This window comes from Cucurbitaria berberidis (assembly GCF_010015615.1).
Source record: "Cucurbitaria berberidis CBS 394.84 unplaced genomic scaffold K460scaffold_1, whole genome shotgun sequence".
NCBI classification, from domain to species: domain Eukaryota; kingdom Fungi; phylum Ascomycota; class Dothideomycetes; order Pleosporales; family Cucurbitariaceae; genus Cucurbitaria; species Cucurbitaria berberidis.
Genome location: NW_024468935.1, coordinates 1289323 through 1302955, shown reverse-complemented (window position 1 = coordinate 1302955; position 13633 = coordinate 1289323). Strand labels below are relative to the sequence as shown.

Genomic DNA, 13633 nt, shown 5'->3' with positions numbered 1-13633 from the left:
TTTCCAGGTGGAGGACTAAATGTTAGCTCTACTTTCAGAAATGAGTAAAAGGCTTGAGATGGCCATCACGACGACGCATATCTGGAGCTTCATGACAAGACAATAAGATGAGTGTGAAAGTGAATGTATTATTATGTGAAAGAGCGAGCTATTCTACATTGGAAATCGCTTACTCAAGACATTCCGGTTAGCATTGGCCTTGGACGGCTCTAGCTGGGGGTATATGTTCAGGCATTATCAGGGGATAATTCATAATGAACTTCGGGTCATGTCTTTAAATCTTCTCGTTGACGGGAAGGCTGTTGCGCCTCTCGGTGGCTACGCTCATACGCCTCTCGATATCCTCGGCCTGGTGCGCCGTTCCGATATGACCGGTAGGAAGCAAGTTCAGTGCGTCTTCCTCCTTGTCCATTCTGCGGTACGCAAACCAGAAAGCAATACCAGTGACGAAGGAGATGATGGCCACGGATCCGTAGTTCCAGACGAGCTTGGGGTCGGTCGTCAGGGGAGTGAAGGCCTGGGCAAGCGCGGCGGAGAAGGCGGTGGTGAAGAGCTGGACGGACTGGACGAGAGACCTCATGTTCTTGGGGGCCTTGGTGAAGGCATACTCAAGAGTGGTAACAGAGGCGAAGATTTCGGAAATGGCGATGAGCACATAAACACCGGCCACGGACCAGACGTTGATGGGGGACCTGTAATCATCGGTCGGGTTCTGGTAGTAACCTGAAGTCTTGTAGATGTAGTACTGAAGGACGGCAGCCCAGACCATAGCGAAAGAACCGAGGATGAAACCAGCAGTGATCTTCTTGATGGGGGTGAACCTGATACCTCGCTTGCGGAGCGCGGGGTAGACAAGACTGTCCATGACTGGTGGAATTGTTAGCACACGAAGTCATGCTGTCAATAGGAGTGGACTTACTGGGAACGATGATGATAATCGCAATAGGATCCAAGTTGTTGAGAATGTCGTTGGGCACACCGTGAAGAGCCATGGTGCTGCACATCTGGGTCAAGTTGGAGTCCATCTGACGATAGGCAAGCCAGAAGATGGGCACCCAGAAGAAGACGGAGCAGGCGCCGAAACCACGCGCGACCTCGTCCACCCAGGCGTCGTCGAAGTTGTACCACTTGGGCCTGTTGGCGCCCAGGTGCGATGGCTTGACGCTCTGCCACATGTTTCCGCTGTTCCAGTTCTTCCAGGTGGTACGGGGGTTCAGGCTGAGGCCGTTTCCGAGAGCCTTGAACAGCAGCTTGAAGGCCGGTCCCATGACGTTGCCACTCGGCGGCTTCAGGACGTAGAACTTCTTGCAGAAATAAAGCACCGGGAGGCACACAATGAACATGACGGTAGGGATCAGATAAGCAAGCCAGAAACCCACATATCTTTCCGCGTAGACCATGCCGATCTGGCCGACCAATGCGCCGATGTTGATGAAGAAGTAGAACCAGTTGTAGATGCGGGTCACGGTAACAGCGGGGTCGACAATGACGCGCTCGCCCTTGGCAGTCGTCTCGACACGCATCGTCTCGTGGGGCACCTGCTCGGCAATGAGAGGAGAGATGTTGGGCTTGAATGTGCCCGTTCCGAGACCCATGACGATCAGACCGATGATGAAGGCAGCGAGGGAGCTGTCTGGCTTGGCCAGGACACTTGGCGCAGAAGAGCCGACGAGGATAAGATGGCCGATTTCAGCGACAATGACGGAGTAGACAATGGTCTTGAAGCGACCAAGATAGGTATCAGCAATCCAGGCACCGAGAAGAGGGCAGCAGTAGACCCAGAAGGCATTGAAGGTGGTCAGACTGAAGGCGACCTGCTTTCCCATGCCCAGGGCACCGGGTTGGGCATTTTCGTTTTTGGGATTCAGAGCAGCTCCCGTTGGCGTCTTCAGTGGTTTGGCGATGAAGTTGGAGTAGACGGCGACAGTACCGTAGTAGGACATGCGCTCGACGAGCTCGACAAAGGCAATCTGCACGTGCAAAGTCAGGACCAGTGTCACGTGCGAACAATGTAGTTATGTTTCTTACCGTATAGATTTTCCATGGGATGTGGGCGGGGACACGGCGGAGCGTCTTGAGCTCCTCCTCGGTTGGGAGTTCCTCGACATCGCCAATGTAGTGCTCCTGGAGGCCAGCTTTGCCCTCGGAATGAAGGTAGGTGGGCGGCCCCGTGGTGTGGAGGGCGGGATTCTTGCGCTCAGGGTCGCCAGAGCGATCCACCAGAGCGTGGTCCAAGCCAGTCGCTTGCTGTGGGGGGCACCATGGTTAGCATGTGGGTTGCAGGGTGGGTTACAAAACAAGCTACATGGCTGGAGGCTACTTACGACTACGTTGTCGTCGCCAATGGGCATGGTGGGCGCGCACAGGTGAGGCGAGGTTGGCAGAGGTTGAGGATGGGGAGTGCCGTGCTACAACAGGGCGCGGCGGGCTGGGGGGGATTTATGGGCTGCGATGGACAAGAGGAGAGACCCGACGAGACTTATTAATTGAGGAGTGGTGGTGCATTTAATCTGAGCACGCGAACGGCGGGTCCAGTGTTGTGCTCCAAAGGGCCGGGGCTCGAACAGGAAGGCGTGATAGCAGCGGCAGGGATCAGTCGCCATATCGACTCCTTCACCACCGTCTTCATCAGCTCTCGACTTGCCACCGCGGCTCAGGATGCCCAAACGAGCCGCGGGCGTGCGCGATAGCTACAGCGCGATGCTACATTGGCACCGCATCGCCGAGGGGCCCATTTCTGCTCGATTCAAGCCTCGCCAAGTAGCTAACGACGACTGGCAAGCAGCAACACAAGAGAGCTTGCGGCGTCCCAAGATAAGGGTGGGCGTAAGTCTCCTGCCTAATGCGGCCGACTATCGCTACCCCGCCGCATGCACCGGGGCCACAGACTGCCACCCACTGTCGACGCCCCCAACGTCGGTGTGCCTTCGCTAATATGCATATGCAGCACAGAGAGGTGGGTGGAGGTGCATGGTGGATGGTGGCTGGCTACGAACGCCAACTCTCCGCCGTGTCATCGCTGTCCCGCTGCTCGAGCGGCAGAGCGGGTACTTGCGGCCAGCCATTGTCAGATGTCGCGCGACCCTCTGGCGACGACGACGGAAATTCGACCCTTCCAGAAGGACGACTAGCCGGCCAAACAAAGAAGGCCCACGGTTAATGAGCCCAGGTAGCGCGCTTGTCAGCCCTTGCACGGTGGGGCCGTTGCGGACTCTTGACCGAAAACATAAGACAATGGCGGCAAAGCTTGGTCGCTTGGCCAATGGGACTACACCTCAACACGATGTCCTCGGTGTATCGGTGGACACAAAGGCTGGGCATCCTGTCGATAGAGGCCTTCGAACCTTCTAGGGTTCGCACCTAAGACCTGGGCGTCGGTAAGGCCGGCATGTCGACATATCGCATGTGCAAAGTAGTGGGCGTGTTCGAGAATAGAAGCCAAGCACGAAGCCGTGGCGTCGAGGGCGCCATCAAAAAAAAACGTTGTGGCTGCGGGTGAGGCTGGCCATCTAGTCGCATCGTGTGCGAGCGAAGCACCACTGTGAACGCATCCCATTGGGGTACTACTAGAAAACGACGCTGGTATAGAAGAAACACTGTCTGTGTAAGTGTAGAGTGTATAGAGTGTAGAGAGGACGGGGTCCGGTCTGTCTTCGGCTACTCCGCGATTCGCGAACACCGTGTGGAGGCACACTAGGAAAAGTGAGATTGTAGTGTCCCGTTGTAAGACGGGACGAGACAGACCGAAACGCCCCAGGAACGGCGCTAAAAGGGCACGTGAGACACCTTAATCTGTCCTCCGAGTGCTATTTTCCTCTCAATCATTGAGCGGGGGCCCCAAATGCAGGTAGAGCATCAACCGAGGCTCCTGGCCGCGAGCTCCTGGCCTCGAAATAGTCGGAGCTGGAGACGTACCAACTGGCGGGGTACTAGGCGAGCCCTGGAGTGTCAGGCGGGCCCCGTGGTTGGTGTGCGTCTCACCATTTGGAATCCGAGTGTCATACCAAGCCATCGTCCCGTCAATACTTCGTACTCATCAGCAAGCTCATCAGCAAGTACACCTAGCGACATAACGATAGCGGCCAAAGCTTCGTCAGATACGGAAAGCGCCCAACACCGCACCTTCCAAACTCACGCCTAGCCACTTCCTTCGTCTCTTCCGCTGATTACTGCATCTCCACACACCACCACAAGACTATGCTAGTCCCGCCTTAAGTCAATGAAGCTACAAGGTCTCCACTCCATCGCTCGCTGGCTATCGCATCCTCTATCTTACGAGATGGACAACTCACGGATCTTCAAGCGATCATGACGGTCGGGCTGATACCCCTACCCTGGCTCCTGTGATCCTACGATACTCTAGTTCTAATCCTTCTATCCTAACACACTGCAAAGATGTCAAGGTTACGATAATGCAAAACCTGAGGTATCAATGATATGCAGACACGGTACGACACAGGATACCGCTTGCGCTGAACATGCGCGCGCGTGTGAAGATGTGCGATGAGCGTGCATGGTGAGTGTAATCATACATGTCAGTGGCGTAGAAGCGCACGCGAAGGAACAACGCCATGATGACCACATCTTATTCGCGAATCACGTTTTAGAGTAGTTGCCCCTTCTTCTGCAGCGTCTGGAGTCGCTCCGGCGTAACCACGCTCAACGCCAGCGCACCTCCAATCACAATGCCCAGCAACAAGACCAGCAACAAATGCACAGGTTCGACTCGCGACGCTGAGCGTGGCGCGCTGGGTGCATACGGCCCGACCATCTTCTTCAACGGCTGCACCTTGTTCTTCAGCGCATACTCATATCCGCGCTTCATGCCCGGCAGCCCATCGATGCTCAACTGGCTCTTCCACGCCCAGTACCGGTCCATGGACTCTTCTTCCTTGCCTGCGAGGAACTTTGCTTCTTTCTTGGCAAAGTGGTCGTCGAGGATGGGCCGGTGGCCTTTGAAGTCGTAGTACGGCACGCTGAAGCCACAGCTTGTCGCGCACTGGTGTACGTTGACGGTGATGATGCTGCGACTCCCGGGGATAACTGGGACTTTGCGCTCACGCACAAACGCGTCCCATTCTGGTGTGCCGTTTTCGATGGGGTGACCATCGCCCCAGATGCGCACGATGCGTGGGGGGCCGACAAAGGCCATGAACTAGGCCAGGTCAGTAACAAGTCTGTATATGTTTCACATTTGCTATCTCTTGGTGAAGTTGGTCCAGGGTGCTTTGTAGTCTTAAACAAGGGGTACTTTACCATGACACATATCCGTCCATTCCCTGGCTCATGCAGATGTGCATGCGTCTCGACGCCGCTGCCCGTCAGGTCCATGTACCAGAAGGTGCGCTCATCGATGATGCCGAAATTCTGCCCACCCTTGGGAGAGATGTTGATGTGCCCGTCGCCTGACAGGGGGGCCGTTCCGCTTTACATGGACATCAGTGACTAGTCAATGTAGGAATAGTTCAGTCAGGCAAGAGCAGACCAAGGAAATGAAGATGGGAGACATGATATGTCGTGAGATAGCTGAGAAGAGAAGAGAGTACGTACACCCAGAGCATCTGCTGCTCAAGCATCCACGGCACCAGACTATCTGGTATCGTTTCATAGAAGACACCCATCTCTGCCGATGCTCGGGGTGGACAATATCGGTACAGGTACGCAGAAGTAAGGAAACTTTAGGAGAGACGAGTAGGGCGAAGATGATCGAGAAAGCGAATCCAAGGCTACGATCATGCAAGGTTTGATTCAGCGTTGTGAATCATCCATGTGCTTTTCCTACGGCATGCACGATGACTCTCCAAGATCCGCGGCCGGTATCGGCCTTCGCGCAGACAGCTCTAGGGCGTGTAGAGTGCACTTCTCCAGCGAGCGGTCCTGGAATCCTAAATCAGCTGCAGTTTGTTATTGTGAGGTAGTGTCGGTTTCCCGACGGTTCGTTTGGTTTTAGTTCGTGCATGTGGCGGGTCCGCCGTTCCGGCTGGAGAAATATGGAGAGAGGAGCCGAGGATGTGGGTATGTGAGCTGTGATTGGCTGGGTGGAGACTAGCCTCGATGAATAGTAGCGCATGCGACCCGTTTGTGGAGTAAGAAGATAAAATCGTGGAGAAGATGGAATTCATATACCTCGTATCAATCATACTTTTCGGAGTCTTTGGTGGACCGTCTTTTCGAGGGCTAGATCTAATCTAGCAAGGACAACAAGAACATTTGGATCACCAGTTTCGCGGCGGTCATGGCAAGACTTGAACAACGTTTAGACTAATTTTTCTTCATTTGTACGTCTCTTTGAATCAATAACTGTTACAATGGGTCCCCATGTCCTGGTTTCCAATCCTGTCTCCTCCACCTGACATCCCACATGTGAGTGCATATGTGCAGCTCTAAATACATCAATAAATCAAAATCCAAAATCTCCTTCGTAGTGCTTCCACGTCTGCACATGTTTGAAGTCAAGCATGTCGCCTGAAATGCCAACACCCGTACGCAATGCTCGCTATTTCAAAATTTTAATGCAAAGAGAGGGTGCACAGGTGCGTGAAGTACATCCCGAGCCGCCTGTTACATCCACACGTCTGGTCGTCGACACGAATTGTTGGAGTATCAGAACATCCTATAGAAGGGTGGTCATGTCGACACATGCGCATTGTTGGTCAATATCTGACACGGCCGTGTTCCTGCAGTAACTTCCGGATGTCGGTGATTGCGTCACGAACTCCAGGCTGCTGATCTTGATCTCGGTCCACGCTATTGTTGCTATTCGTGGCACGAGACTGCGGGCGACGGCGATTGTTGCTGTTGCTGCTGCTGCTTCTCCGCTCAGAAACAAAAAGAGACGTAGAGTCCTCATCTGATGAGAACTCTGTCTCGCGATTCAGAGCTCCACCCTGGTGTGATCTCTGATGGCCCTGTTGGCGGCGCTCGTAGCGAGGTACCGGACCACCTTGAGTTCTAGAGATACCCTTCCTAGGGCCTCGGGGTGTGCCAAGAAGGGATTTACCCAAATTAGGGTACTGAGGGGAGCTGACGTTGGATACGTTCGCGGCGAAGTCATGCTTGAAGACGCAGTTCTTCCTAGTGCAATTCGCGCCGTCTCGACATGGAATTCGTGAACGCGGGTCGTACTGCTTAGTAGCCGCATGCTCGGTCTGAAACACACTCTCAAGAGTCGGCGGCTCCATCCTTGGAGGCTGTCGTGGCTGCTGGACAGTGCTTGGAGGACCGAACCTCACAGTATCGTGACTCAGTCGACAATTAATGCCATGCCTACAAGAACCCAGCCGAAAAAAGTGATAGCACGGAGTATCCATAGGCGCCTCCGGTACTACATCCCAAGGATGCGTGAAATCGCAATCCTCGCCTCGACGGCAGTTGCTACCAAACTTGCACTCCGCGGGGTTTCGAATCTTAGGGAACGAAGCCTCTTCTGTCGCAATGGTAGGTTGGTCATCGTTTCCACTCTGGTAAACGAAGGGATTGTGTTGCGCCACAAAATCTGCATCGGGAATAGGTATGCCGTTTGGGCCTATATCTGTCCTCGCTGGATCGAGTAGCGGGTTGTATTTCGGTGCGTCGGTTACCGGGGCAGGAGCGGCGTTGAATTGCTGGGCGCCACTACTCTGCTGTGAGGCGCCATACTCTGTGTTGGCGGTCGTGTTGCTGTTCATCGAGGACACTAGAGATGAACCATTGCTGTACTGTGTGGATGTTGAGGAGTTCAGATATTCCATGGTCTCAGCCATGTCTGCTCGCCGAGCTTCCTCTATTAGGTTGCAGATGGCGTCTACACCGACCTTTAGATCTGCAAAGCATGCATGGTCAAATTGCCCAATCCGGGACTGCAACTGGGTCATCAGCTCCATCTGCCAGCCGGTCATATCAAGTTCCTGTGCTGAGCCGCCCCGGCATTGCAGAACCGAGATGGCACAGTGCGCCTCTGTGATGACATTGATGTCAAACTCTAGTAGCATATCGGGACTCACTAGGAGTTGTTGGGGGGTGATGGTTGCCAGTTGGTCGCCACGACAATTCCAGAGGTCGCTCAAGATTTTGAGGCAACTCTGCTTCGTGGGGGCATTGAGCTCGTCGAGCTTCGTTGGGGTAGCTTGGCCACTCGCCGCGAGGATTGCCAGAGTCCGGAGCGCATCCCTGTGCATTCCTGCTTTCGCCTGCAACTCTTTGCGCCAACCCTCTTTGGCTGTCTCCTCTTTCTGCTGCTGCTGCTGCTTAAGCTTTGTTCTCTCAAGCTTTGCTGCTTCGGCCTCCTGAAGCTTGCGTGCCTCTTCCTCTGCCCGGAGCTTCTCGCGTCGCTCAGCAGCCTTGGTCTCTTCTGCCTGGCGAGCTGCAACCTCCTCTTGCTTCTTCTTCCTTCGCTCAGATGCGTCGGATTCATGCTTGCGCTTCTCAGCGTCTTGTAGGCTCTTCAGGGCAGCTGCCTGAGCCTCTGCTTCAATCAGCGCTGCCGCCTTCCTTTCGTGGTCGGCCTTTTCTTGTGCACGCCTTGCCTCAACTTGCTCCTTCTCCTTCTTGGCCTTCTCCTCCTTGGCCTTCTCCTCCTTAGCCTTCTCCTCCTTGGCCTTCTCCTCCTTGATCTTAGCCAGTTGCTGATCGAACGTGGGTAGCTTGGCCACGTCCTGCTCCATGAGCTTTCGCAGCTTCACCTCGGACTCTTCCTGCATGGCATCCATTGCGACCTTGATTAGACGGTCGGAGAATTCAAATCGTTGAGGGGGGAGGCTGAGCCATCGCTCAATGTCGTCAATGCTACCGAGCAAAGCGACCAAGGAGTGATACCCCTCCGAATCAGTGATGCGATTGCGGAGTTGTCGAAGGCCCATGAGCGAGAGGTGTACATAGGGCAGGAGGTCGTGCCACATAACGGCAATAGCTAGATCGTGGTGTAGGTTGGAGACCGTTCGATGGAGGTAGTCGAGGAGTTCTTCGTCAACCTGGATATCAATTGCAAGTCTATCGAGCAGATCCAAAGCGCCACAGATGCCATTGTATTCAAGAATGAAATTCTCCGTGAGTTCCGCATTGGTCATCGTATTGAGGGGTGCCTTGCGAGCGAGAAGGGGTACAATCTCTCGAGCGACTTCGATGTGTTCGATAATCTTACCCGACTTGACCTCCTTGAATATCTCAACGAGACTTTCTTGGGAGGCACGCGCGTGGTCTTTGGTGTGATCGGCGAGCCCAGCGACATGTCTGCGTGTTGCATGAGCGTAGTAGCACATGCTGGCCATGTACTGAAGAGAATGAGCTTTGTAGATTAAATGTATTAGAAAGGTGTCCTACCTGGACGTTGTACGCGTCCTCCTCTGGGCGGCGCTTCTTAGAGCGGCGGGAATGAGATAGAGCATCGGTAGTGGCTTCCTACATCGCATCAGGTCAGCAAGCGAACTAAATAAAATAGGTACGTCAGGGAGTGCATACAGCCTCAGATTCGTTCATGGGTGTTAATGACGCCCGCTTCCTCTTTTCACCCGTTAGGGACGGAGGAGACATCAGGGGCGAGGTGCTATTGGCGGCAGAAGGCGAAGTCATGTTTGATTTGACACTGGTCGGTCGGGATACTGCATGCATGGCGGCTTCGATCTGGCGCGGTGGGGGTAAGAATTGAGAGAAAGGTTTTTGTGAGCGGTAGACAGTTCGAGTTTAAAGAATCGGACGCGCGCCCAGGCGACACTAGGAAATTGCGCGCTATACTAGCTTCAAGTCGCTATACGTGGAGTGAAATGAGGGTTTGGAGAAGCCGGGGTAGAATTTGAGGGAAAGAGCGAGGACCGCCGGCGGTGAATGGCCTGTGCGGTGCGACTATGAGGCGCCGTAGAAGACAAAGAGGAGTGCTTAAAGAGCATAATGGAATCTAATAGCAGGAACAATGGAAACAAGCTCGTGTGGTTGTTACTTTCACCGAGTGTACAATGTGAAGAGTTCAAAGACAGACTCAGAGGTCTCTGCTAGTGACGATATGGGCGTCACGGAGCTCATTGACAGTTGTACTACGACGTGGGATCCAGATATGGCCCAATGTATGATTTAAAAAGAAGTATGTGATTGATAGTGTGATTGATAGCTAAGCATGGGGGGAGCGGAGTGCGCGGGCGGGCGAGAGGATACAAGGAAAGACGCGTCTCTGACAAACATGACGGAATCAATGTTTGCCCAATTGAAGCAATTGGCCGACCTTGAATTCAGAAGATTTGAACCCAGGGCTGGTCCGGGCAAAACCATTGTGAAAGATAGCGGATTGCTTCCCAACTACCAGCGCCGTGCGTGGCCCGAGTAGTCCTACGTTGCTACTCGAGTGCGTGATATCTTTATATGTTCTATTGGAACGGTTTCATGTTTGACCGTGTGGCAGGGGAGGGGAGTTGCTTGTGGTTAATGTCATCATGTTGACGAGGCTGTCGAGGACGACGACAAATAACAAGAAGGAGAGTGCAGGGATAAGAGGCCGTAAGTGATGACAACACACTGATAAAAGCATAAGAGTGTAAGAATAGGCGTGCTAGGATGGCAATAAATCATATAGCGAATCCATCAGAAATGAGGGCGATAAAGGAGACGATGGAGTGAGGTTGGGATGGGGCGCGGCTCGGCGCAAATGTGGCGTTATTGTTGATTAGCGCGAGAGCAACTGCCGTCAAAACGCGCGAGGGTGTGAGGCGTGAGGCGGCCGGGGCGGCGTCGAGGCCATCACGACGCGTCGATTCAATTCAATGTCTGGCTCTCTCCGGACCAGCATATCAGGAGTGGCCATGAGGAATCCCGTCGCCTGTGTCTCGTGCCGGAGCGCGAAGCAGAAGTGCCTACACCAAAACGGCCCGCCGTGCGACCGCTGCAAGCAGACTGGCCGCGCTGCTCTTTGCGAATTCCCAGCCCCAGGCACGAGCGCAATCCATCGCAAGCCAAAACGGCCCCGCCCATCAGAGGATGCACAAGAAGCAAAACGAGACTCGCTACCTTCAACAAGCTCACAGCAGCATGCAGCCAAAGCTGCCGCCGTAGCGCCCCACGTGCCGAACGGCAGTGCCGCTACAGTGGCCCTCTCCCCGACTACGGCATCGTCACTCCTCGACGGCCTAGATCCATTTGACCTGCTCACAGATGAAGTAAAGAATAGCTATCTACGCTGCTCGTACAAATGGAGCTTCCATCACACTCCCACGCTCCTGTTGCGCATTCGCGATCGCACCCTAGAGCCATGGATGGTGTGGGCGATGCTGGCGCTGGCGATACGGTATGCACTGGTCCACGTCTTGTGGGTACTTATGATCAACTTATAAGGTCTAACGCGCTGTAGATTCGTCAAAGACCCGCCAGCGCCCTTCACGACGCAGACCGAGGCTAGTAATGCCTTCGCTGCCCATGCACGCCAAATCCTGCAGTCTGACCTTGAGACGCCCTCCATTTCCCGCGTTCAGGCCCTTTTGATGCTTACAGGGCACGATTGGGGCGCTGGGAATGGACGTCGCGCCTGGATTTATCTCGGCATGGCGATACGGCTGGTAGAGGTCATGGACCTGACGCAGGAGCTCAAGGTGCCGAGGAACCGCATGCCTACGCGCGAAGAGTTCATCGACGCCGAAGTGCGCAGACGAACAGCATGGACTTGCTTTCTAATGGATTCCCTGCTGAGCGGCGGTAAGGGGCGAAAAAGGTCCCTAGCTGCTGCCGACATGGCCATCCAGCTTCCCTGTGAGCGAGAGAGCTTCGTTTTTGGGGAGCCCATATGCACAGAGCAACTTGACCAGACGATCCGCATGCCATCCGTAACACTCCCCGTTGGCGAGATAGGCATCATTGGGTACAGTATGCGTGCTGCCAATATCTGGGGCAAGGTTGCCCGGTGGGCATGCTCCGAGGACCTCAAGACTGAACTCCCGTGGTCATCTGCTTCACAATTTCAGCAGCTCATCCATGAGCTCGAGGGGTGGAAGAACTCGCTGCCACAGCGGCTACAGTACGATCTATTCACCCTCCACAGTCACAACGCTGTCGAACAGGGCCAGGCGTACTGTTACATGCATTGCATCCACTTCATGTCCTGCATGTTCCTGCATCGCGCCTACTTACCTGTACTAGGACCACAGCAGAATGGTTGTGGCGCGGATGAGACACCAAACTCGTATAACGAGCACAACGACATGTGGAGGAATTGGCAAAAGACGTCGCGCAAACAGTTGTTCCGGGAGTCGACTATGGTCTTGGAGATGCTTGAGGAGATGCGCAATTTTGGCGTCTACTTCCTCCGTGGACTAGTACCTTGGATAGGGTTTACCATATATACAGCAGTTGGCGTGATGCTGTACTCGTTCAACTTTCCTAGTGGCGACGACGACCCGCGGTGGCGCGAGAAAACGCGAGAGTGCGTGCTTCAAGGGTGCATTTTCTTGAAGGACATGAAAACCCAGTGGCCAATGGCTGAGACTTGGGTAAGTATCGAACAAGTCCACAGTCAGACCTAAGCTGATGACCTCCGAGTTTGAGACTATCAAGCGCATGCAAGCATACTATCGCTCTGTCCTCGGCCAAGACAAGCCAGCCTCGCCAGAAGAACGACAGGCTCTTCGACGCGCCATGATCGATTACGGTGCACTCCAGCCATCGCCAGTCCAGAACCCTACAGACTCTTCAAAATTACCAGACGCGACCATTGTTCGGACGAGTATGACTCCGTCTCAACAACCCGCTGATGTATGTATCCCTATTCCCTCCTCACTTGTGAATTAATGAATTACACTGACTCGCCACCAGCTCAAAACCCTTCCCATCACCCTCCACAATCAAAATCAAAACCTCCTCAGTCCCCCTACAACCACACCAATGCCCAACGAGTACTCCTCGACGTTCACCTGGAACACGCCACACGCGATACCGCCACTAGAGGCCGACGAGACCTTTAACCTCGACTCATTCGACCTAACGAACGCGGAGTTGGAGGAGATGATGATGAATGCTACACAGGAGTTTTGGGCAAGTTTTCCGGGTGAAGTGGGTGTTGGTTATCAATAATAGCTCCAAAACAACACATTTTTCCTCTTGCGGAACTTGGCTGGCCAAGAATCTGACATGTCTTGATAAAGTCTCGAAGGACAGATAATCATATTCATTTGCGAGTGCGCCCTGGCCTCAGCTCAAGTATCGTGTCACGACGCAGCGCTTCTCTTCTCTTCTACTCCATCCTCACCTGACAAGTACTTGTCTCCTTGCAGAATGATACATCGCGCCTATGAAAACTGCGCAAGATAAATACAAAGTACGCATATGGTACGTATCTAGTCATCATTTTCTCTGCGCCTAATTCCACGAGCAAAACACGACATATTAGCGGGTCAGCAGCTCCGTCACAACTGTTCGATTCCATCACAAACCTTTTACAGCCATCACATCATACCATTACTATCGACAGTATAGTTACTTACTATGGGGCTTGAAATCTCGATCTGGTTTAGGAAGGCAACAACCGCGTTGTGGAGCGTCGTTGCCGAGGATTTGAGAGAGTGATTCGGATGTCACCATTTCGGCACAACTCACAAAAGCAAGGGTCAACCAATATCGCGGGTAGAATAAAACTACCCCATCACTTCATCGGCTCATCCAGATCGCATTGTGGACCTGGACCTGT

The 13633-nt window shown here is 53.8% G+C and overlaps 4 protein-coding genes across 4 annotated transcripts; 1 reads left to right on the top strand and 3 right to left on the bottom strand.

Annotated features, from left to right (window-relative positions):
- Positions 1–108: 108 nt before the first annotated feature.
- On the bottom strand, positions 109–2407 carry K460DRAFT_360923 (peptide transporter PTR2-A). The gene is made up of 4 exons (XM_040932365.1): positions 2325–2407; positions 2029–2247; positions 920–1970; positions 109–867 (listed from the first exon to the last, which is right to left on the bottom strand). The coding sequence occupies exons 1-4, from the start codon at positions 2349–2351 to the stop codon at positions 275–277; spliced, it is 1890 nt and encodes a 629-aa protein (XP_040792626.1). The 5' UTR covers positions 2352–2407; the 3' UTR covers positions 109–274.
- A 2162-nt stretch (positions 2408–4569) lies between these two features.
- On the bottom strand, positions 4570–5914 carry K460DRAFT_360921 (uncharacterized protein). Its single transcript, XM_040932364.1, has 3 exons — positions 5551–5914; positions 5257–5425; positions 4570–5155 (listed from the first exon to the last, which is right to left on the bottom strand). Exons 1-3 carry the CDS (start codon positions 5619–5621, stop codon positions 4604–4606), a joined length of 792 nt encoding a protein of 263 aa, XP_040792625.1. The 5' UTR covers positions 5622–5914; the 3' UTR covers positions 4570–4603.
- A 2800-nt stretch (positions 5915–8714) lies between these two features.
- Positions 8715–9245, bottom strand: K460DRAFT_265261 (uncharacterized protein; the record flags this gene model as incomplete). The annotated part of the gene is made up of 1 exon (XM_040927497.1): positions 8715–9245. A coding segment is annotated over one exon (531 nt), but the record flags the coding sequence as incomplete, so codon positions are not given.
- A 1518-nt stretch (positions 9246–10763) lies between these two features.
- Positions 10764–13020, top strand: K460DRAFT_273426 (uncharacterized protein; the record flags this gene model as incomplete). Its single annotated transcript, XM_040927877.1, has 4 exons — positions 10764–11245; positions 11309–12440; positions 12490–12702; positions 12763–13020. The coding sequence occupies 4 exons, from the start codon at positions 10764–10766 to the stop codon at positions 13018–13020; spliced, it is 2085 nt and encodes a 694-aa protein (XP_040792623.1).
- Positions 13021–13633: the final 613 nt, after the last annotated feature.

What these genes read in the sequence shown, in the direction of transcription:
- K460DRAFT_360923 (XM_040932365.1), bottom strand. Translation starts at nt 2,351, where the DNA reads ATGCCCATTGGCGACGACAACGTAGTC. An exon ending in TCCCATGGAAAATCTATACG is followed by an intron (nt 1,971 to 2,028) that starts GTAAGAAACATA and finishes TTGCACGTGCAG; the next exon opens with ATTGCCTTTGTCGAGCTCGT. An exon ending in GATTATCATCATCGTTCCCA is followed by an intron (nt 868 to 919) that starts GTAAGTCCACTC and finishes CAATTCCACCAG; the next exon opens with TCATGGACAGTCTTGTCTAC.
- K460DRAFT_360921 (XM_040932364.1), bottom strand. Translation starts at nt 5,621, where the DNA reads ATGGGTGTCTTCTATGAAACGATACCAGATAGTCTGGTGCCGTGGATG. An exon ending in GAGCAGCAGATGCTCTGGGT is followed by an intron (nt 5,426 to 5,550) that starts GTACGTACTCTC and finishes GTCCATGTAAAG; the next exon opens with CGGAACGGCCCCCCTGTCAG. An exon ending in ATGGACGGATATGTGTCATG is followed by an intron (nt 5,156 to 5,256) that starts GTAAAGTACCCC and finishes GACCTGGCCTAG; the next exon opens with TTCATGGCCTTTGTCGGCCC.